Source organism: Rana temporaria, chromosome 2 (assembly GCF_905171775.1).
Source record: "Rana temporaria chromosome 2, aRanTem1.1, whole genome shotgun sequence".
NCBI lineage: Eukaryota > Metazoa > Chordata > Amphibia > Anura > Ranidae > Rana > Rana temporaria.
The window spans coordinates 520,550,676-520,575,188 of record NC_053490.1 but is presented as its reverse complement, the minus strand read 5'-3'; the positions used below and the strand labels follow the sequence as shown (position 1 = coordinate 520,575,188).

Genomic DNA, 24,513 nt, shown 5'->3' with positions numbered 1-24,513 from the left:
TTTTTCTCTAACAAGCTCTCCCAGCTGTTACTGGCATTTGTGCCCATATTCAATATGGCGTTTTCTATCCTGTTCCTTGCATCTCACAACAAGGTCTGGCTTTATAAATAATGGTGAATCATTGCGTTGCCCTATCCCCATTAAGAACGTCAGTTTATGACGAAAAGCCACTGGAAGGGCGCGTAGTGACGTCATCACGTCGTTTTGAGGAGGAAGGGCTCCTACACTCTGCCGGCTGGCATGGCGCAGTTTACTTTTTTGTTTACTTATATGTTGTGTGTATCCCACTTTTGAGATGCTGCCTTTGTTCTGTATATCTGTCTAGCGCGGTTTTTCTTTTTCCATTTAGTCTAAAGAAGAGTGGATTCATTCTGCTCATCATCAGCTAACCTTTACAGCCACAGACACTACAGAGAAGTAATCTGTTTCATCATGCAGTACACAGACAAGGATACTACAACAGTCATCCCTCAGCATACACACGCAGAGGAAAGCATATACAATATGCCAAACACCAAAGTCACGCGGCACAAGCTCCAGAGTCTCTAGTCAGTCGGATCAGACATCAGCTAGTGCTGAAGCTGCCAGGTCCCAGCGCACTAGCTCTAGACATTCAAGCTGCTCTAACCTGTCGTCCACCAGTGCTGCAGCTGCCAGGGCCCATGCAAAAGCAGAAGCACTGGCTTCCTATGCAATACGTGAAGCTGAAATGGTGAGAACAGGGCTGCATAAATGATGAACATCATATTATTAAAGCTAAAAGTAAAGCTGAAGCACTTAGAAGAAAAGCAGAGGTGAAAGCATCTTTACATATTATCAAGCAAGAAAAAACTGCTTCAGCAGCCTTAGCTGAAGCCGAGGTGCTCATGAGAGCTGCCGAAGAAAAATACAGAGAGCACCCTGTGATAGATACCCAGATGACACCTGTCACGGTCTGGAGTCAGGCTCAGAGGCCAGTAGCTATAGCAGCAGAGCAGGTATTCACACAGGTCCCCTAGGGTGACCACATGTCCCGGATTGCCCGGGACAGTCCCACATTTTGCAGGTCTGTCCCGGGCACCTTCATTCTGAGAAAATACATTGTCCCGGAATGAAACTGACACAGCCACCCTGCACAGTGCATTCTGCACCCTGATTGGGTAAAGCTTTGCCCAATCAGGGTGCAGTAAAATCTGGTTGTTTAGGAGCGGGGCTGGTCACGGCATCCCTAACAACCGATGAGTCATCAGCTGTCAATGGGCTTCCTATGTTGACAGCTGAATTCTTGCTGGGATAAGGGTCTGGTATGGATTTTAGGGGGGACCCCACGCCGTTTTTTTTCTTTTTTAGATGGGTACCAGCAATTGCAACCACAAATTAATTTAAATGTGATTTGACTTTTTTTTTTTCTTTAGAAATTTCATTTTTGCTGCAGCACGTTCTTTGCCTGCTACAGATGCACCACTTTGCAGACAGACTTAGGCTGGATTCACACCTATGCAGTTTTAGTGCATTTTGCAGATTTGCACTACAGAACGTGTTCCATAGTTAAATGGACAGTAGTGCAAATTTGCAAAATGCAAAAAGCACTAAACCTGCATAAGTGTGAATCCAGCCGAAGGGGACCCTGTGATGTACATCTTTTTTTATGAAGGGGGGGTGTCCCTGAATGGCAGTTTGGAAATGTGGTCACCCTAAGGTCACCCTGGCTGATGACATGGGTTCACCTGAGGTGCGAGGTCTAAGCACTAACCGGTATTCACCAGAGCTCCTGATGGTGGAGATGGGCTTTGCTGCGTGTTAGTGCCAGGTCGCGGTCTTCAGGATAGCCCCACCAGGAGTTGAGCAAGTCGGGGTCCGGTAGCAGATATAACAGGTAGGGATCAAGCAGAAGCTTAGCCGCAAAAACAAGCCAAAAGTTGGTAACAAATAGTTGCAGGTTGGGATTCAGCAGAAGCATAGTCGAGGAATGAGCCAAATGTCGGTAGCGAATGGTAGCAAAGATACTGTCAGCAGCAGGAGAGACAGGAGCAAGATATTGGCTGGTGAAGGCACAATATTCTGCCAACCAGGAAGTGCAGGGACATGGCTTAAACCAGGAAGTTCATGGGAGGAGCAATGGGTTCAAGGTTCAAGGGCCAAGGCAAACAAGATTCAAGACAAGATCATTCAAGGAATTGTCTAAGGAACTATCCAAGGAATTGTCCAAGGAGCTGTCCAGCATTCCAGGTGACTCAGCAAGCAGAGTCACTGCCAGATACACCAGAGGTCCCAGGTTCAAGCCCAGGTCCTAACAACACTACTGAGTGCAATCCAACGCACCTGTGAGTATGTACAATTGCACGCGACCACGTGCACTGATTAATGATGCATTAAAATCGTCAAAGGTCCCGCTAGCAGCAGACAACTTTGATATCACTTGATGCTACAAGACCGACCCCGAACTTTACTATAACAAGCCAAGTGGTTACATACTCGGAGACCAATCTGTCAGGAAATCAAACAAATGGTGACATAATCCCTCCTGTGGAAAATGTAAATCTGGCCAATCGCAGGAATACTTGCAGCAAACGAGAACAACCATATGACTATAGTGGATTTAACCAAGCAGCCCCACCATCTTATGAGCCCTGTGTTTGTTCCCAGGCAGCAGGAGCCACAGATGTGACAAAATACTTGATATGCTGTGAAATGGTGAGCTCCGGTCTTGTGAAGTTTGATACCCATCCAGAAAACTATTGGGCCTGGAATCTTTTCTAAGCAGCAACCAAGACTTGGATGTAAACCCAAATTTTTTTTTGCTGTCACAATGTAGAGTATATGATTTCCTATCATCTGTGCCCAGTCTTGTCACAAAGAGGCAAGACTTTTGTCAGTGACATAAACGGACAAACAGGAGAAAACTTTTGTCCGTTCCGCCCCCTTGCTGTGAGTGACAGGTTATTTAGATATCTCATGCACTAGCCTGAGACAGGCATTATTTTTAATTCCCACCCCAACTCCTTTTCTGAAGTCATGTGGTTACTTTTCTGGATTTTGACTGGATGTTAGTGATCATAGCAGAATTTAGTGTAAGGGGAGTGTAGAGGTGGGCAGGGAGTCTACTGACATCACGACTCCACCCACGAGCTCCAGACAACAGAACAACCCACAGAATCTGCAGTTTTTCAGTCAGAGGGGAGACATGTGACAGGTAAGGATACATGCAGGAAGCATCTATATCCTTATAAATCAGCACTATGGCAGTAGTTTAGAAAGGATGAGAGTGGGTTTACATTAGGGATGCACCGATATATCGGTGGCCGATACATATCGGCCGAAAACAGCTTTAAAATTGCCGATATGACTAGTGGCTGCAGAGCGGTAAAACACACTCAAACTGTCTCCACTCTGCTCGCACACAGCCCCGCGTCCTCCTAACCACACTGTGATAAACAGAATGCCGTTCTAATGCTGAGATGTTTTCTGTCTATCACAGCGTGGGGTTAGGAGGAGGCGGGGCTGTGTAGCAGAGCAGGGACAGTTTCAGCATACGGGCGGCGGTGAGTTGCTTTCTTTTCTAGCAGCCATCAATCCTCCCCCCCCCCCCTTCCCAACATCACATACCTCCCTCCGGCTGGCTCTATCATCGGGACTCTGTCCCCCTCCCCTGCTGCCAATCCACTCCTGAGGTGACAGGGTTAATAAAGAGAACCTGTCACCTCCAATTGCTATCATACAGGGAATTAGTTTCTCCTGTGTGATAGCAATAAAGTTAAGTGTAAAAAAAAAATTAGAAATAATAATTAAATTAATAAAATAAGTAATTAAAAAGTAAAGAATAAGAAAAATATTAAAAATAAGAAAATTATATAAAAAAAAGTAAAACGACAAGCGGCAAAAAAAAAAAGTGATAAAGTAATAAAAAATAAAAAAAATAAACAAGAGGCGGCAATTGGGGGCACAGTGAGGTGGCAATTGGGGGCAAAGTGAGGTGGCAATTGGGGGCACATTAATGTATGTTTTAACATACAATTATAAAAAAAAAAAAAAAAAGAAAAGTCATTTTCGGTTTCGGCCTGACATTTTTTTTTATTTCGGTCTCATTTCGGTTCTGAAATTTCCATTTCGGTGCACCTCTAGTTTACATCCACCTTAAATCTAACAGACAGGGTTTGCTTGACCTACTCTCCAAATGGCTCAGACCAGAGTCCACTGAGCAAGCCAAAAGAATCAGGTCAGTACATGTCCATGATGCTACAGCAGGGCTTACAATGGTATGGCAGAAATTGGAAGACTGCTATGGGTCATGTGAAGATGCACTTCTGAAGAAAATTGAAAATTATCCAAAAATAACAAACAAAAGACAATTAGAAGCTGAGAAAGCTTGGCAACGTACTTTTAGAGCTGGAGGCGGCAAAGGCTGGTGGATACCTGCCAGGCCTCTCATATTTGGATACAGCAGGTGGAGCCAAACCGGTAATCAAGAAACTTCTTTACGACTTACAAGAAATATGGATCACGCAAGCATCAAAATACAAGGAAGATCATCAGGTGGCATTTCCACCTTTCTCCTTCCTCGCCACATTCATTGTGAATCAAGCTAAAATGCGCAATGACCCAGGCTTCACCTTTTTGAACATGGGAGACTCCAGCTCTGTAAAGACAGAGGGCCGGATTCACAGTAGATACGCCGACTTAACTCGGAATCTAAGCCCGTCGTATGTTTAAGTGTATGCTCAAACGGAGATACACTTAAACCTGCCTAAGATACGACGGCCTGCGCCGTCGTATCTTAGGGTGCAATATTTACGCTGGCCGCTAGGTGGCGCTTCCATTGAGTTTGGCGTAAAATATGCAAATGAGTAGATACGCCGATTCACGAACGTACGCTTGCCCGTCGCAGTAAAGATACGCCGTTTCTGTAAGAGGTATGCCGGCGTAAAGATAAACATGCCCCCTAGGTGGCGTATCCAATGTTAAGTATGGCCGTCGTTCCCGCGTCGCAATTTGAAAATGTTATGTCGTTTGCGTAACTCGTCCGTGAATGGGGCTGGACGTCGAAACCAATGACATCCTTGCGATGTCATTTGGAGCAATGCACACTGGGATATTTCACGGGACGGCGCATGCACGGTTCGGTCGGCACAGGGAACGCGCTTTATTTAAATGATACATGCTCCCTACCCGCCGAATTTTAATTCTGCCTCGTGATTTACGCTACGCCGCCGCAACTTTACAGGCAAGTGCTTTGTGAATAAAGCACTTGCCTGAAAAACTTGCGGCGGGGTAACGTAAATGACATACGTTACGCCAGCAGAAAGATCCGCTGATCTTTCTGAATCTGGCCCAGAGAAACAACCTTCAGTGCACAATAAAGAACGCAGAACAACAGTGTCTGTACGGAAGTACTGAGTTTGAAGCCAACCAGGATAAAAGCTCAGGAATGAAAATTGAGGACCCAGACGAGCAGTGTCCACTACATAACAAGCCTCATGAAAAACTGAGAAAATGTCGCAGTTTCAGAAGCAAGACAATAGAGGAGCGCAAATCTTATCTCAACCGCTTGCCGACCGCCACACGACGATATACGTTGGCAGAATGGCACGGCTGCGCAAGAGGACGTATATTTACGTCCCCTTTAAGAAGCGGCATTGTGGACATGCGCGCCGTCCGCGAGCTCCATGACTCTGACCGCGGGTCTCGCGGACTCAATGTCCGTGGGCATACCCGCAATCGTGTCACGGTGAGGAAGAGCTAATGTAAACAAGCATTTCCCCATTCTTCCCAGTGACAGGACAGTGGTCACCGCTTCCTGTAATCGGAAGCGGTGATCACTATCGTGTCACACACAGCCCATCCCCCCTACAGTTAGAAGCACTCCCTAGGGCACACTTAACCTCTTCAGCGCCACCTAGCGATTAACCCCTTCACTGCCAGTGTAATTTTTACAGAAATTAGTGCATTTTTATAGCATTGATCGCTGTAAAAATGACAATGGTCCCAAAAATGTGTCAAAAGTGTCCGCCATAAACTCGCAGTCACGATAAAAATCTCAGATCGCCGCCATTACTAGTAAAAAATAAAAAATAATAAAAATGCAATAATTCTATCCCCTATTTTTATAACTTTTGCGCAAACCAATCAATATACGCTTATTGCGATTTGTTTTACCAAAAATATGTAGAAGAATATGTATCGGCATAAACTGAGGAAAAAACGTTTTTATAGATTTTTTGGGGATATTTATTATAGCAAAAAATATAGTTTTTTTTTTCAAAATTGTGGCTCTATTTTTGTTTACAGCACAAAAAATAAAAACCACAGAGGGGATCAAATACCACCAAAGGAAATCTCTATTTGTGGGGAAAAAAGGACGTCAATTTTGTTTGGGAGCCACGTCGCACGACCGCGCAATTGTCAGTTAAAGTGACGCAGTGCCGATTCGCATAAAGTGCTCTGGTCTTTGGCCAGCGAAATGGTCCGGGGTTTAAAGTGGAGGTTCACCCAAAAAATTTATTTTTAACATTAGATTGAGGCTATTTAAGGGGAGCAGAAACGGGTATTTTTTTTTAAAATCAATGCCGTACTTACCGTTTTCGAGATAGATGTTCTCCCGCCGCTTCCAGCGCGTCACGAGTTTCCGAAAGTAGCCGAACGTCGGTGCGCAGGCACCATATAGAGCCGCGCCGACGTTCGGCTTCTTTCGGCAACTGGTGACGCGCTGTATGCGACCGTCGGAAGGCTGTCAATCAAATAGGAACGCCCAGTCCCGAAGATCATATCCTGAAGCCGCGGGAGAACATCGATCTCTAAAACGGTAAGTACTGCATTGATTTTAAAAAAAATACCCGTTTCTGCTCCCCTTAAATAGCCTCAATCTAATGTAAAAAAAAAAAATTGCCCTGCGTAAGGGCACCTAATGTAAATGATCCCGTAGGGGGCGGTAATCATTTAAATTAGGCGCGCTCCCGCGCCGAGCGTAGACACTTTCCCGACGTGCATTGCGGCAAATGACGTCGCAAGGACGTCATTTGCTTCCAAGTGAATGTGAATGGCGTCCAGCGCCATTCACGAATCACTTACGCAAACGACGTGAAATTCAAATTTCACGACGCGGGAACGGCGGGTATACTTTAGCATTGGCTGCCCCTACTATTAGAAGGGGCAGCCTTACGCTAAAGACGCCGTATGGAAACTCCGTAACTTGCGTACGCAGGGCACGCGCAACATTGTGAATCGGTGTTAGTATGCAATTTGCATACTATACACTGAGCACAATGGGAGCGCCCCCTAGTGGTCATCGCAAGAATGCAGCCTAAAATCTGCGTGGCATAAGAGCCTTATGCCACGCAGATTTTAGGCTGCAGTCGGCGTTACGATGTTTCTGAATCAGGAGCATTCGTAACGCCGGAGCAAGTAAGCAATTGCGCTGTGTAACCTATGGTTACGCAGGCGCAATTGCTTCTTGAATCTGGGCCAGAGAGTGCATTACCAGCAATAACCTCAAAGTGCGCTGAGATCTGCACAAAGACATTTAGCTCTAGATCATGCTCCACAATATGTTAGTGAAGGTGTATCCTGCAGGCCTCAGAGAGAGAGCAATCAGAATGTATGCGGTCTTAGATAAGCAAAGTAACAGATCTCTGGCGAGAACAGAGTGCTTTGACCTCTTTGGTGACAGAGGAAGTCCAACTTTGTATACTTTGAAGACATGTTCAGGAGTTGTGGACACATCAGAGAGGAGAGCAAACTACATAATTGAGTCATTAGATGGGAAAACGCAGCCGACTGCCCACTTTCATAGAATGTGATGCGATACCAGATGATAGATCAGAGATACCCACACCTAAAATTGCACGTCACTACCCTCATCTGATGCAAATATCAGACAAGATTCCAGCACTCGACCCAGGTGCTGCAATTATCCTTCTACTTGGAAGAGACATACTGAGAGTGCACAAGGTCAGAGAGCAATACAAGGGGACACACAATGCACCATTTGCACAACGTCTTGACCTTGGATGGGTCATCATTGGTGATGTATGTCTGGATGGAGCTCACAAGCTTGCAAAAGTGAATGTCTACAAAACAAACATGTTGCAAAATGGCCGCACATCATGTCTTAGCCCCTGTACCAACAGGAGACAGATTAACTACTTAAGACCCGGACCTTTAGGCAGGTAAAGGACCTGGCCAGTTTTTGCAATTCGGCACTGCGTCGCTTTAACTGACAATTGCGCGCTTGCGCAAAGTGGCTCCCAAACAAAATTGACGCCCTTTTTTCCCACAAATAGAGCTTTCTTTTGGTGGTATTTGATCACCTCTGCGGTTTTTATTTTTTGCGCTATAAACAAAAATAGAGCGACAATTTTGAAAAAAAATCAATATTTTTTACTTTTTGCTATAATACATTTTCCCCAAAAATATATATATATAAAAAAAATATGTTTTCCTCAGTTTAGGCCGATACGTATTCTTCTACCTATTTTTGGTAAAAAAAAAAATCACAATAGGCGTTTATCGATTGGTTTACGCAAAATGTAGTGTTTACAAAATAGGGGATAGTTTTATTGCATTTTTATAAAAAAAAATTTTTTTACTACTAATGGCAGCGATCAGCGATTTTTTTCGTGACTGCGACATTATGGCGGACACATCGGACACATTTTTGGGACCATTGTCATTTTCACAGCAGAAAATGCATTGTTTACTGTGAAAATGACAATTGCAGTTTGGGAGTTAACCACTAGGGGGCGCTGAAGGGGTTAAGTGTGACCTCACCTGTGTTTCTAACTGTAGGGGGGCGGGGCTGGATGTGTGACATCATTGATCGTGTTTCCCTATATCAGGGAACACACGATCGATGACAGCGCCACAGTGAAGAACGGGGAAGCTGTGTTTACACACGGCTCTCCCTGTTCTTCAGCTCCGGGGACCGATCGTGGGACTCCAGCGGTGATCGGGTCCGCGGGTCCCGCGACCGCTGCCACGGAGCTTCGGACCGGGGCGCGCGCCCGCGACCCACGGCTGGGCATTTAAAGAGGACGTACGGGTACGTGCTTGTGCCCAGCTGTGCCATTCTGCCAACGTATATCTGCAGGAGGCGGTCCTTAAGTGGTTAAAGAGAGACTAGTCATCCCAATACAACAGCAGAAAGTTCAGCGTTACATGGAGGCTATCACCTCAGCTGAAGATACAGATGAGCTAGGATGCACAGTGTTTGAAAGAACGCGAGATGATGACAAACCAGCACCATCTGTTGAAGATAGCCTCTTCCTTGAGATCATGGACAGAGAAGTCTTTATAGATGAGTCAAACAGCTGGGTAGCTACACTCAGGGCTGTCTTTTCCATTGGGCACGCTGGGCAGTTGCCCGGGGGCCCCACTTGCCTGGGGGGCCCCCCCATCGGCTGCCCAGTGACCCCGGTAAAAAATGGTGGAGAGCGGCGGGTCAGAACTGTAGAACTGTATCGGGTCTACAGTCTCTGAGGGAGAGTCTGGTGAGGAGTCAAGAGTGGGAGCGTCGCGAGGATGGGGGTCATGGGAGAAGTCAGACATGAGGAGACTGTAGGATAAAACCAGAGCAGCCAAGCTGGAGCCATCTGACTGAGCCGTGCATGGTGCACCTTAGAGGAGGTCAGTGATAGCGCCGCCAGGCCAGTCTAATGGGGCGGGTGGTTGCTGATGTAGGGGGGAGTGAATACAAAAATATTAGTGACCCCCCCCCCCCTTTACCTTAGTATATTTACTCTATGGAAGGTGGTCTCTGGTCACCAGAGTGCCCCACACATCAGAGTTCCTGGTGTTCCCCTTTACATCAGAGTCTGCAGGATTCCCCCTTACAGTGCAAGGGGGAAATCAGTCTTAGGACCCTGATGTAAATGGGAACTCTGATGTACAGAGAAAGCAGTGGACTCGGATATAAGGTGGTCTCTGGTCACCAGAGCCCCCCTCCACATCAGAGTTCCCCATTAGATCATGATCTGCAGCGTTCCCCTTTACATAAGAGTTCCCTTTCACTGTAAGGGGGAATCCTGCAGACTCTGATGTAAGAGGAAACTCTGAGCAGGCTGGGTTATAGTAACCTAACCTTCAATGTCAATGAAGACATTTGTAAAACTGTAATTTTAGGTACTTTTTTTGCAGTGCCAGTAAAAAAATGTGGTTCTGCCAGTAAATTTCATAATTTTTGTCAGTAAATTCTCATGCGTGATTGTGTAGACAGGGCCCCAGTGCACTGTATTGCCCGGGGGCCTATAATGCTCTTAAGATGGCACTGGCTACACTACCTTTCCGTTTACCCCGACATTACCTTCCTAACAACAAAGGACAAGCAGTGAAGCGGCTCTCCTCATTGCGACGCACTCTGAACAGAAAGACAGATATGAAGGAACTCTTCCATGATTTCATGAAGAAAATTTTCGATAGTGGTCAAAACAAGAATGTTGGTAATTACCAATATTTGGAGTGTATCATCCTCAGAAACCAAGACAGATACCAGTAGTATTTGACTCCAGTGCAAAGTATGAAGGCCTTTCCCTAAACAATGTCCTCCTCAGTGGACCTGACCTGGATAATACACTCCTTGGAGTCCTCATCAGATTCTGAAAAGAACGAGTTGCAGTAACAGCAGATGTACAACAAATGTTCTACTGTTTCCTTGTCCGCAATGATCACAGAGACTACCTGAGGTTCCTGTGGTATTAAAACAATGACTTTTTTTTTTTTTGATGTCACAATGTAGAGAATAAGATTTCCTATCATCTGTGCCCAGTCTTGCCACACAGAGTTAATCCAGCTCTGAGCAATCCTCTTTTATTGTTCAGTGAAAATTAACAGACTTCCAGATAAAAACCTGTCTAAATAAAAAGTCCTTTTCCGTCCCTTTGCTTCGAGTGACATACATTACCTCTCACAATGAACTGTGGATCACCCCCCATATTATGATAAACATCCAGGAATGTGCATGTGTCCAAGCTAGTGCACGAGATATGTAAAAACCCTGTCACTCAAAGCAAGGGGACGGAAAGGACTTTTTATTTAGACAGGTTTGTATCTGGAAGTCTGTTAATTTTCACTGAACAATAAAAGAGGATTGCTCAGAGCTGGATTAACTCTGTGTGGCAGGACTGGCCACAGATGATAGGAAATCTTATACTCTACATTGTGACATTGTGGGTTTACATCTACTTTAACCACTTGAGATCCGCGCTATGGTCGAAAGACGTCCACAGCGCGGCTCTCAAGTGCCGGGTGGACGTCCCTGGACGTCCTGCTGTTGTTGTTCCCCGTGTGCGCGCCACTGGGGGCGCGCAGCGGGGAAACAACGTGCCCGGCGCATCGCTCGCTCGTATCGCTCGTCCGCCAGACACTCGCGATCGTCGCTAACACAGCAGGACGTGGAGCTCTGTGTGTAAACACAGAGCTCCACATGCTGTGAGGGAGAGAGGAGACCAATCTGTGTCTCTTGTACATAGGGACACAGCATCGGTTACCTCCCCCAGTCAGTCCCCTCCCCCCACACAGTAAGAACACAATGAGGGAATACATTTAACCCCTTCCTCACCCCCTAGTGTTAACCCCTTCACTGCCAGTCACATTTATACAGTAATTAGTGCATTTTTATAGTACTGATCGCTGTATAAATGTGAATAATCCCAAAATTGTGTCAAAAGTGTCCGATACGTCCGCCGCAATATCGCAGCCCTGACAAAAAAATCGCAGATCGCCGCCATTACTAGTAAAAAAAAAAAATCATAAATCTATCCCCCATTTTGTAGGCGCTATAACTTTTGCGCAAACCAGTCGCTTATTGCGATTTTTTTTACAAAAATACGTCGAAAAATACGTATCGGCCTTAACTGAGAAAAAAAATAGTTTAAAAAACAAAATTGGGATATTTATTATAGCAACAAGTAAAAAATATATATATATTTTTTTAAATTGTCGCTCTTTTTTTGTTTATAGCGCAAAAAATAAAAACCGCAGAGGTGATCAAATACCACTAGAAAAAAAAAAGTGGGATTTGTGGGGAAAAAAGGACGTCAATTTTGTTTGGGAGCCACGTCGCACGACCGCGCAATTGTCAGTTAAAGCGACACAGTGCCGGAAGCTGAAATTTCGCCTGGGCACAAAGGGGGTTTATGTGCCCAGTAAGCAAGTGGTTAACAAAGATGTCACAGAATACAGCAGGGGTGCCCAACCAGTGGCCCGGGGGCCACATGTGGCCCGCGGAGCCCTCTGATGTGGCCCGCAACCTCCTGCCCTGGTATGGCGGGTTGGCAAGCCCAGATTGCACTTTGCCGACTCAGTGTTGTGAATGAAGCCGATCGTAAAGGTAGCAAGCGGCTGCAGACCCAATGCTTCCTATATAGCACCAGCTCCTGTAATAGGCGGAGTGATACTAAATGAGCTCTGCCTGAGACAGCAACAGCTGGCGATACCTGAATGGAAAACTGTTATCAATGGTAAGTTTATTACTAAAATCACAGGGCCAGATTCATGAACAATTGTGCAGATTTGCACCGGCGTGGTGCATCATTTTTAGACTACACCGGTCCAGCGCGGAGAGGCAGTTAGGTGATTCAAGAAACTTTTTTGTCTACGATGCCCCAGCGGGGCGGATTTTAGACGGCGTAAGGCCAACTGGGAGTCACCCTATGCTAATGAAGCGGGGAGCGTGGCGCAGGGGTCACGGCGGGGCGCATCTTAGACCGCACATGCTCAGTGACATCCAGGGGTAAATGCCCCAATCTGCACATGCTCAGAACTGCGCCCCGGCGTGATCCCTGAGCTACGCCGACCCACTACCAAAGCCCAGTCCATGAATCAGCCCAGACTTCCGCCCTGCAGGTGCAAATGTACTGAAGCTTTTTTTTTTCTAAGCTAGGTGGTTTGCATTGTGGTGGGGCAGTTATGGCTGATGAGGAATCCTCAGGTGGGCGGATGACCAATTTCAGCCCAGAGGAGAGGGCTGTAATTATTGAGGGCCTCTCCCAACATGGGGACTGCCTTTATGGGCCACAGAGTGGCTGCCCCTGGCATGTTGGCACACAGATGTGTTGTCCAGCAGGTGTTGTTGCTCAATTCGTTTGTAACGCTGCTGCTTTAGCTGCTCTCCAGCTGACCTCTGAAAGTTTGGTGCAAAGTTACCCCTGCTTTTATGAGGTGTAACTTTGCACCGGAAATTTCAGCTCCGCTCACCGGGAGTAGCCTGCGCCGGTCAAGCTTAAGTTGATGAATCGTCCCAAAAACCTCATTTGCATATTTAAAACACAAAAACCATGGCCAGATCCGACCAGCGTAAATCTGCGCCAACGCCGCGCCGGCGTGGAAAGGTTACACCGAGGCGATGAAGTCTATTTGGAGGCGTAATCTGGTTCTCTGGGTAAGGCGCAGCGATCCGCCGGCGCAAATCTGCACTTACGCCGTGCATCTACCAAAAAAACGGTGTAAGTGCTTCATGAATCTGGCCCACAGTGTATATATGGGCATATCTGTTCTGCAGTGGTTACTGGGCTGCTTTCAAACATCCGCAGGTGCACCTGTGGGTTACTTGCACTGAGCCATAGACTTCTGGTTTTACCTGTGGGTTGGTCTGCTTTCAGAAAGTGCACCACACTTACAGAAAAGCCATGGGTGCACTGCACTGCACCTGCGGCATGGGTAAACCACACACCATCAGTGTAAAAGCAGCCTTAGGCCCCTTTCACATGATCGGTCTGACCCAATCGGACCCTGCATTCACCTCTATGGAGCAGCAGATGTAAACAGACTTGTGTCCATTTACACCTGTCTCTCTCCAATCTGATCTGCTAAAAAAACAGAAGTGGATCTGTCCCCTTCTATCTTATCGGATCAAATGGCCCGTAAAGTAGAGTGGGCTATGCCTGTGTCCACTCTGTATATGCAAAGTGGACACAGACCTGTCATCTGCCTACTCTGCTCATTGTGGCCCGCGACTGGTTACTAAGTCGCTGAAGTGGCCCTCGCTCTTCAAAAGGTTGGGCACCCCTGGAATACAGGATGAAGGTACATTGGTTCGGAAACAGCCCCTCTCCAGCTTTAGCTATCTACAACCTGAGACGAGCAGCACAGGAAGGTGAAGAAGAGCACGGCACAGATGCCAAACAGTTTGTCATGAGAAATTTTTATGTGGACGATGGACTTGTTTCTTTCTTTCAGCAACGAAGAGGCTATCCTGAAAAGAACAAGAGATGTTAGCAGAATCTAACATAAGGTTACACAAGATGGCGTCCAACAGCAGCAAATCCATGGAAGCGTTTCCCTCAGAAGACCGGGCAAAAGACCTCAAGGACTTGGATTCACTGCCCCCTCAAAGAAGTTTAGGGCTCAGTTGGGATCTAAAAAAAGACAGCTTTACATTTATGTATGCAGAGAAGAGACGCCGTTCACTAGAAGAGGTGTCTTGTCCACGGTCAACAGCCTTTATGACCCCCTAGGATTTGTAGCCCCCAAAACCATGCAAGGCAAGGCTCTTATGAGAGAAATTGCTACTGAACATGAACAAAGTGAATGGGATACACCTCTACCCAGGGCTGGACTGGGACAAAAATTTGTCCCTGGACTTTACCCAGACTGGCCCACTTTGACAGGTCTCTCCCATGACGGCCGGACAACTCCCGCACCCCCCCCGGTCACCCAAACCACCTCTCCCCCTTCACGAGCCACTAGCTGTTTTACTTTATTAGAGTAGAACGTCTGGTACTCTTATAGGCAGTACCAGTGGGGAAGCTAGACATTATTTCTCCCGAGGCAAAGAATCAGTTTGGTCCCCCCCCCCCCCCCCCCCACCTCATGGGACAAGATTAGGCAGAAGTGAGAAACTCCCAGGCAGCTGTCACTGAAGCCGGCCCACCGGGAAACTCCCTGTAGTCCCAATGGCCAGTCCATCCCTGCAGGCTCTACCTAAGGAGAAAGAAATGCAGTGGAAGTTGTGGAGGGAGTCATTAATAGAACTTGAACAACTTATCATCCAAAGGTCATTTGTCCCTTTTACCCCCCTTCTTCCTTTCTCCCTTTTGTCTTTGCTCATCTTCTTCCACGCTACCTACATTTCCTAGTCTGCTTCCTTTTCTTTCCTATTATTCAAATTTAGGTATGGTATTGGTTTCTGGTCAGGAACAGTTCCCTTTCCTTCATTTTAAATTGAGTCTATTTATTGGGAAACATTTTTTAAATCCTGGGCTCCTCTCCTTTCCATATGTGTAGGGTACCCACATGGATGTCCGCTCCATAGGGCAAGGGGGGTCGTTTGCCCCCCCCATGGAATCGCCAGGGAGAGCCAGGAGCAGGGCCGAACTGGCCCTGGGGCCGATTTAAGCGGTGACTGCAGCGCTTCCCTCCCCTCTAGTTGTCCCTTATTTAGAGTGCATGTCCCTCTTCTGGAATCAAATCCATTTGTCCCTCATTCCAAAAGATTCCTCTTTTAGCCCTGAAATAAATATACTGTCAATATAGTGTAGTGTTTCAGTCAAGGGAAAGGGGTGCTGTATAATGTAAAGAGGTCCAGTGATACAGGGTGCTGTGTAATGTAAAGGGGTCCAGAGGTGCAGGGTGCTGTGTAATGTAAAGGGGTCCAGAGGTGCAGGGTGCTGTGTAATGTAAAGGGGTCCAGTGATGCAGGGTGCTGTGTAATGTAAAAGGGTCCAGAGGTGCAGGGTGCTGTGTAATGTAAAGGGGTCCAGAGCTGTAAGGTGCTGTGTAATGTAAAGGGGTCCAGAGGTGCAGTTGTGGAGAGGGGGTACACAGTAGTGACAAAGAGATATTGAAAGATGCAGGGGGCACCCCCGCTAGCGGTCGAAGAAAGGGTAAAATGCAACTGTGTATCGCCGCTGCCAAAGCGCCCCCCTCTGAAAAAATTTCTGCGGACGCCCATGGGTACCCATGATCTGTTGGCTATGCTGGCTGTTATGCCTTTTGGGAGTGTCTACTTCCATTCCACTTAACATTTGATTCTGCAGCGCGCAATGCTAGAATAGAAGTAAAAAATGACCTGCGGCTTTGTAGAAATGAAGAGATCCTGATGATTTTCCAATTGGATTGGTGACCTCACAGATGTAAACTCCACTTTGAAAGTTTTCACCAGACAAAGTTCTTCCATTTCCCAACTCCACTGCATCAGAGTCATATGTATCCTTCCTGCAAATGGAAACCAAACAAAAAATACTCATCAAAATACAGAATTCTGTTCAGCCACGTTGATGATATATACAGTGGAACCTCGGATTATGAGCATAATCCGTTCCAGGAGAATGCTCGTAATCCAAAGTACTCGCATATCAAAGCGAGTTTCCCCATTGAAGTCAATGGAAACTAAAATAATTTGTTCCGCATTGACTTCAATGGCATGCAGTACCACATGCGGCCAGAGGCAGGGGGGCGCCAGAGAGCCTCGGAAACGGGCAGAAAGGTCAGAGGACAGTTCGTCTGACCTCGGGAAACCTCAGAAAGACTCTGTACCCAAGCTGTCATCAGGCCTTTCCATGCATTTCCGAACTGCGCCGATCCCCTCTACACCCCATATATCCACCCAGCACTCTGACCCCTCTACACACTAGGGGCCAGATCCACAAAGAAGTTACGTCGGCTTATCTATTGATACGCCGCGTAACTTCTAGGATGCTCCGGCGTATCTTTGTTTTGTATTCACAAAACAAGATACGCCTGAATGGGGGCTAGATCCGACTGACGTACGTCTTAGTATGCCGTCGGATCTTAGGTGCATATTTACGCTGGCCGCTATGTGGCGCTTCCGTTGATTTCCGCGTAGAGTATGCAAATTAGCTAGATACGCCGATTCTCAGAACGTACGTCCGTCCAGCGCATTTTTTTACGCCGTTTACGTAAGGCTTTTTTCGGCGTAACGTTACCCCTGGGTCTATGAGGCGTACGCAATGTTAAGTATGGACGTCGGGCCAGCTTCGAATTTTCCGTCGTTTGCGTAAAACGTTCGCGAATAGGGCTTTGCGTAAATTACGTTCACATCGAAAGCATTGACTATTTGCGACGTGATTTCGAGCATGCGCACTGGGATACCCCCACGGACGGCGCATGCGCCGTAAAAAAAAAAACGTCATTTACGTGGGGTCAAGTAGAATTAACATAAAACACGCCCACATCTTATCCATTTGAATTGCGCGCCCTTACGCCGACACAGTTACACTACGCCGCCGTAACTTACGGCGCAAATTCTTTCAGGATACGGAAACTACGCTGTAAGTTAATGGCAGCGTAGTGTATCTTGGATACGCTACGCCTGCCTAAAGATAGGCAGATCTTTGTGGATCTGGCCCTAGATATCTATGCTTTGGGGAGAGTGCAGGGGGCCCCCCGTGTAGCTGGGGCCCCAGGGCAGTGCCCAGGTGTGCCCTCTCATTAAGACAGCCCTGACTGGAGTGACCATCGGGTTCTTGGTCACATCCCCGGCTAATGCTCTTCTCCCCCGATTGCTCAGTTTAGCTGGGTAGCCCGCCCCCTGGCGGTTCCAAACTTCCATTTACAGATGATGGTGCTCATTGGGACCTTCCATGCTGCAGGAATTTTTCTGTAACCTTCCCCCGATCTGTGCCTCCATACAATCCTGTCTCGGAGGTCTACAGACAATTCCTTGGACTTCATGGCTTGGTTTGTGCTCTGACATGCACTGATAACTGTGGGACCTTTTATATACACAGGTGTGTGCCTCTCCAAATCATGTCCAATCAACTGAATGTACCACAGGTGGACTGCAGTCAAGTTGTAGAAATAGCTCAAGGATGATCAGTGGAAACAGGGTGCACCTGAGATCAATTCTGAGTGCCATAGCAAAGGCCGTGATACTTATGCGCACGGGGTTTTCCATTTTTTATTTTTAATACATTTACAAAGGTTTCAAACAAACTTCTTTTGCGTTGTCATTATGGGGTATTGTTTGTAGATGCAGCACTGCTCCTGCAGAAATTGCTGGAATATTTGTACCCAGGCTTCCAACTGATTAACCACTTATCTACCAGCCACCGTCAATTGATGGCGGCATAGTAGCTCAGTTGTTCTGACAGGACGTCATATGACGTCCTCGTCTTTAAAAGCCGATAGGGGTCGCTCGCGCGCACACCCGCCGCTTTACTGGGAACACGATGCGCGTGCCTGGCGGCTGCGATGGCCGCCGGGCACCCGCGATTGCCCAGTAACTGAGCAGGAACGTGGAGCTCTGTGTGTAAACACAGCTCCATGTCCTGTCAGGGAGAGGAGACCGATGTTGTGTCTCTTGTACATAGGGACACAGATCGGTCACCTCCCCCAGTCAGTCCCCTCCCCCCACAGTTAGAACACTCACTAGGCTACACATTTAACCCCTTCCCCGCCCCCTAGTGTTAACCCCTTCCCTGCCAGTCACATTTATACAGTTATCAGTGCATATTTATAGCACTGCTTACTGTATAAATGTTAATGGTCCCAAAAAGGTGTCAAAAGTGTCCGATGAGTCTGCTATAATGTCGCAGTCCCAATAAAGAAAAAAAATCGCAGATCGCCGCCATTACTAGTAAAAAAAAAAAAAATCATAATTATGTCCCCTATTTTGTAGACGCTATAACTTTTGCGCAAACCAGTCACTACAGTATACGCTTATCGCGATTTTTTTTACCAAAAATATGTAGAAGAATACGTATCGGCCTAAACTGAGTAAAAAATTTTTTAACTGGGGTATTTATAATAGCAAAAAGTAAAAAATATTGGCCCAGAATTACGTAGGGCCACGTAACTTTAAGCGGGCGTAGCGTATCGTATTTACGCTACCGCAACTTAGAGGGGCAAGTGCAGTATTCACAAAGCACTCGCGTCCTAAACGTCAATGTGCGGGCGTAAGCGCACCTAAATCAAATGAGGAAGAGGTGGGCGTGTTTTATGTAAACTAATCATGACCCCGCGTAAATGACGCTTTTTACGAATGGCGCATGCGCACGCATGCTCAGTATCACGTCGAATTTTCAAAGCAAATTGCGCCCGCTCAATGCTTAGTCGACGTGAACGTAACCTACGCCCAGCCCCATTTACGGATGACTTACGCAAACAACGTAAAATACAAACGCTGTTCGTACGTTTCCGACGTCCATACCTAACATGACTTACCCCTGCTTTATGAGGGGTAACTTTAAACCGACATATGTCTTACGTAAACGACGTATCTTGATACACCGGGCGCACGTACGTTCGTGAATCGGCGTATCTAGCTAATTTGCATATTCTACGCGGAAATCTACGGAAGCGCCACCTAGCGGCCTGCGGAAATATGCACCCTAAGATACGATGGCGTAGGAGATTTACGCCGCTCGTATCTAGGCAACTGTGAGGCGTATCTGAAAATTTTTAAAACGCACAGGCGATCAAATACCACCAAAAGAAAGCTCTATTTGTGGGGAAAAAAGGACGTCAATTTTGTTTGGGAGCCACGTCGCACGACCGCGCAAATTGTCAGTTAAAGCGACGCAGTGCCGGAAGCTGAAATTCCGCCTGGGCAGGAAGGGGGTAAATTCTTCCGGGGCTGAAGTGGTTAAAAAAAGAAAAGAAAAAAGAAAACACAGTTGTATAGCACAAACTGCAAAGTAGGCAACATTTTATCAAGCAGCGTAAACTAATCTAATTTATTCCTGAAAAATAATCAGAATGAAAAAACAACAAAAAATACCTTCCAAAAAGATTAGATGACATAAAACATACAAAAAGGTAAAAACAATCCAGGTTCAGCCGAGGTGACCTCAGCCCTTTCCGGGTGTTTCCGAGGCTCTCTGGTGCCCCCCACCTCTGGTCATATGGCGGTATTGCATGCCGTTGAAGTCAATGCGTAACAAATTATTTTTTTATGCGAGTACATTGGATCACAAGCATTCTCCTGAAATGGATTATGCTCGTAATTAGAGTTGAGCGAACCCGAACTGTAAACTGTATCTCTTTATGGAGAGATGCGGGGTCAATAAGACCCGCATCTCTCCATAAAGAGGACCTGTCACACATTTCCTATTACAAGGGATGGTTACATTCCTTGTAATAGGAATAAAAGTGATAAAAAAATTATATATTTTTTTTTAAAAGTGTACAAAAATAAATAAATAAGTAAAATAAAAAAAAATATTAATAAAAAAAATATTAAAACGCCCCTGTCCCCGGTAGCTCGCGCGCAGAAGCGAACGCACACATAAGTCCTGCCCACATATGTAAACACCGCTCAAACCACATATGTGAGGTATCGCCACGTGCGTTAGAGTGCCATCAACAATTCTCGCACTACACCTCCTCTGTAACTCTAAACTGGTAACCTGTAAAACATTTCAAAGCGGCGCCTATGGAGATTTTTAAGTACCGAAGTTTGGCGCCATTCCATGAGTGTGCGCATTTTTTAAAGCGTGACATGTTAGGTATCTATTTACTCGGTGTAACATAATCTTTCATATTTTACAGAAAAATGGGCTAACTTTACTGTTTTGTTATTTTTTAATTCATGAAACCATTTTTTTCCCCCAAAAAAGGTGTTTTTTTGTTTTGTTTTTTTAAAGTGTATTTTGTGCGTGTACTCGAGAGAGGAGCCGGACTGCAGGAGTTGGGAGTAGGCAGGCCTCCCCCAGAGGCAATCTGCCACCTTTCTCCATGCCCTGGGTGGCAATGGTCCTCCCACACAGCCTGCCCTACCTGCTCCGCTTTGAAGCCCAACGGGGCAGAGGGACTCCCTATAAGGGAGTGAGAGGATCTAGCCCGCTCAACCAGCCCCGTTAGTCCTTCGCCCCTCTTTTTAGAGACCGCGTGGTCAAAGTGCGTGCATGTTAACCCAATTTCGAGTGCGTGTAAGTGTGGTGGTTTTTGTGGGAGGGGGGTGGGCGTACTAAGCGCAGGCTTACCTCGCATAGCACACCCACCGGGAGCCGGGCTGAGACCACCAAACTCAATTCACATGTAGCTGAGACCGGGATCCGAACCCCTAGCTGCAGAGGTGAATGGCTTGTCAGCGCAGTGCCAATCGCGTTGAGCCACCGCAGCTCCCCAAAAAAGGTGTTTTAAAAATTATTGCGCAAATACCGTGCGAGATAAACCGTTGCAATGACCGTTGTTTTATTTCCTAGGGTGTCTGCTAAAAAAAACATATATACTGTTTGGGGGTTCTGCGTAATTTTCTAGCAAAAGAATGATGATTTGTACATGTAGGAGAGAAGTGCCAGAATAGGCCCGGTATTGAGGTGTGTATAAAAGGCCGGTATCGAAGTGGTTAAAAAAAAAGAAAAAAAGTCCTATCACTTTTTTCTAACAATGAACACATTGTCATGAATGAATTACTTGTATAGCGCTACTCATGCGAACTGAATCGCCTCTGGGCGCCTTTTCCAGCCAGTGTCTGCTTGGCTGGTGCGGTCATTTTACCCCGTAGGATCGTGACACGCTTGGGACACACAGTCATACACACAGATATACATATATGTACTGGGCCAATTTGGACAAGATCCAATTAACCTACCAGCATGTCTTTGGAGTCTCTAGCTATATTCATATTCAAATTAATTCTCTTCCTTCATACAAAGAGACATTTATTTTATATGGATCAGATCTTTGGGACCCATTGCAGAACCTTTGCAGTAAACATTCTTGAATTAAACATTAATTACCTTGTAAGTCAAAGGCAAGAAAAGGTTTATGACTTTTGGAGGATTGCCCGAATGAGCTCCTGATCACCGGTGTGGTGTGTGTGTATTGTCATAACTGGCATCAGAACATCCTGTCTACTTCTTGGAGAAGCTTGTTTGTCTTGGGGGGAGACTTTTTCATTTTTGGTCTCCAGACATTCCTCATCTCATCACTGCTTTATGATTTGGTTCCCTGTTCTGTTCATCAGAGAAAATCTACAGTACTGTGCAGAAGTTATAGACAGGTGCGAAAATTGTTGTAAGTGAAGAATGCCCACCCCATTATTTTATTCAGGTCTTTCTGTAAAAAGAAAATCTCAGAAAAAAGGTGCAGGAACTCACACTCTCTGTCCAAACTCCGCCCCAACCACAAGCAAACTCCGCCCCAACCACACGCAAACTCCGCCCAGGGCCGGATTAACAAGGGGGCTGATGGAGCTGCAGCTCTAGGCCCCTTTCTCAAGATAAGCCCATTTGCCCAAAAAAAAAAAAAAAAAAAAGATCTACTTCGGGGGTTGTAGCTCGACGACCAGAGGTCACAGAAACACCACATTTGGGGGGTAGGCAGTTGAAGACCTACCCCACAACTGGTCAAAATATGGGACGGCTATCATTTATGGTTCCGGAGATACAGGCCTGCTTGCACAGCCTGTCAGAAGCTACATTCAGAGCGGCCAATATAAATACAAGCTGACACACTACAGCAAACTGATAGGATCACAGGGCCAGATTCTCGTACAATTGCGGCGGAGCAACGTAACCCGTTTACGTTACACCGCCGCAAGTTTTCAGTGTAAGTGCCTGATCCACAAAGCACTTACCTGTAAACTTGCGGCGGTGTATCGTAAACACGTCCGGCGCAGGCCCGCCCAATTCAAATGGGGCGTGTACCATTTAAATTAGGCGGTCTCCCGCGCCGGACGTACTGCGCATGCTCAGTTTAGAAATTCCCGCCGTGCTTTGCGCGATGTGACGTCATTTTTTAGAACGGCGACGTGCGTAGCGTCCATTCGTATTCCCGGACGTCTTACGCCAAAACAAAAAAAAATTGAAATTCAACCCGGGAACGACGGCCATACTTTAACATGGCTCGACTAATGTTAAGCCATGTTAAAGCAGGTGTAAATTTGCGACGGAAAAAAATTACTAGCGACGACGTAACGAACGCGAAAACCGTCGTGGATCGCGGTAAATGCTCATTAGCATACCCAACGCTGGAATACGACGCAAACTCCACCCAGCGGCGGCCGAGGTACTGCATCCTAAGATCCGACGGTGTAAGTCAATTACACCTGTCAGATCTTAGGGCTATCTATGCGGAACTGATTCTATGAATCAGTCGCATAGATACTCTGAGAGATACGACGGCGTATCAGAGATACGCCGTCGTATCTCTTCTGTGAATCTGGCCCACAGTGCTTATAATAATTATTTGTATATTACTCATGGTAATTAAACCCCTTGCCACCCAGGCCAATTCTGACACTTCTCTACTACATGTAAAAATCATCATTTGTTTTTTGCTAGAAAATGACTCTATGGTGGTCTTTGCACTTTTTATGTTGCACGGTGTAGAGCTGCACGATTCTGGCTAAAATGATAATTGCAATTTTTCTGCTTAGAAGATAGATCACGATTCTCTCACGTTTCTTGCAGGGTAACATCATCTTTCACATTAAAACAAAAAATAAAAAAATGGGCTAACTTTACTGTTTTGTTTTTATAGTTTTTATTATTCATTGAAATGGGCAAATGCAGTGTGACAGAAAATATTGCAGCAATAGCCATTTTATTCCCTATATTCTCTGCTAAAATATATATAATGTTTGGCGGTTCCAAGTAATTTTCTAGCAAATAATATTGCTTTTTAACTTAAGAAACAATTGTTGGACTTTAAGTGGTTAAATTTCCTGCATTTATTCGCCTACACCACTTCCTACACTCTATTGCGAATCCAGCGCACTATCAGCGGGAGCTAACGTCCTTCGAGGAGTATTGCAGGGATGAGGGGACAATGCCACAGGTGCTGTCCAAAACGTATGAGCTGCTTAACTCCCCCCCGACACAGCCCGACTTGCCCTTTCTGCAGAAATGGGAAACCGAACTGCAGTGCTCCTTTACTGATATCCAAAGACAGAAGATAATTCGCTTTTCCCTTAAAACGTTGATCTGTACAAAAATTCAGGAGCTTAACTATAAGATCCTGACCAGGTGGTATTATACCCCTCAGGTCTTACACAGATTTTTCCCCACGTCCACCAATTTATGCTGGAGATGTCTAGCGGAGGTAGAAACGTTCCTTTACATCTTTTGGTCCTGTCCCAGATTGCAGCACTTCTGGTCAATGGTCGGTGAGATCACTCAGAAATTCACAGACCACGTAATAGTGAACGACCCGGCCTTCTTCCTGCTCCATGACACTCCAATCCCAGAGAGGACTTACAAGAAGTCAATTGTACGACATCTACTGAATGCGGCTAAGTCCTGCATTCCTCTCAAGTGGAAAAAGAGGTCGCCCCCTTCGGTGGGTATGTGGTTGCGGAGGGTGGAAGATATCAAGCGGTTGGAGGACCTGGTCCTCACGGCTCAAAACAAGCAGGAGAGGCATTCTCAGGCGTGGAGGCTCTGGAATATGTATATCTATTCAGATGAAGGGTCGGAAATGCTTGCTTCATAACTTGATCAGGAGAAATGGCCCCGCTGTCCGTGACGGCGGGGAACCTAATCCCAACCCCGGGTCGCCCCTTCTTTCCCCCCTTCTGGCCCCCCCCTCTCTTTTTTCCCTTTTCGTTCCTCATCTTTCTTCTTCATTCTATTTTTATTTATCTTACCCTACCCCCCTCCCCCTTGGCCTCTGTTTACTCTATCCCCGTTGCTCCCCTGC

The 24,513-nt window shown here is 46.3% G+C and overlaps 1 protein-coding gene across 1 annotated transcript in view; it reads right to left on the bottom strand.

Annotated features, from left to right (window-relative positions):
* Positions 1 to 24,513, bottom strand: part of LOC120928013 (nectin-1-like) — a 53,457-nt gene that overhangs the window by 4,117 nt on the left and 24,827 nt on the right. The window contains exon 3 of the mRNA XM_040339072.1: positions 15,977 to 16,122. Within this exon, the coding sequence (XP_040195006.1) occupies positions 15,977 to 16,122 (146 nt within the window). The remainder of the gene's footprint in view (positions 1 to 15,976; positions 16,123 to 24,513) is intronic.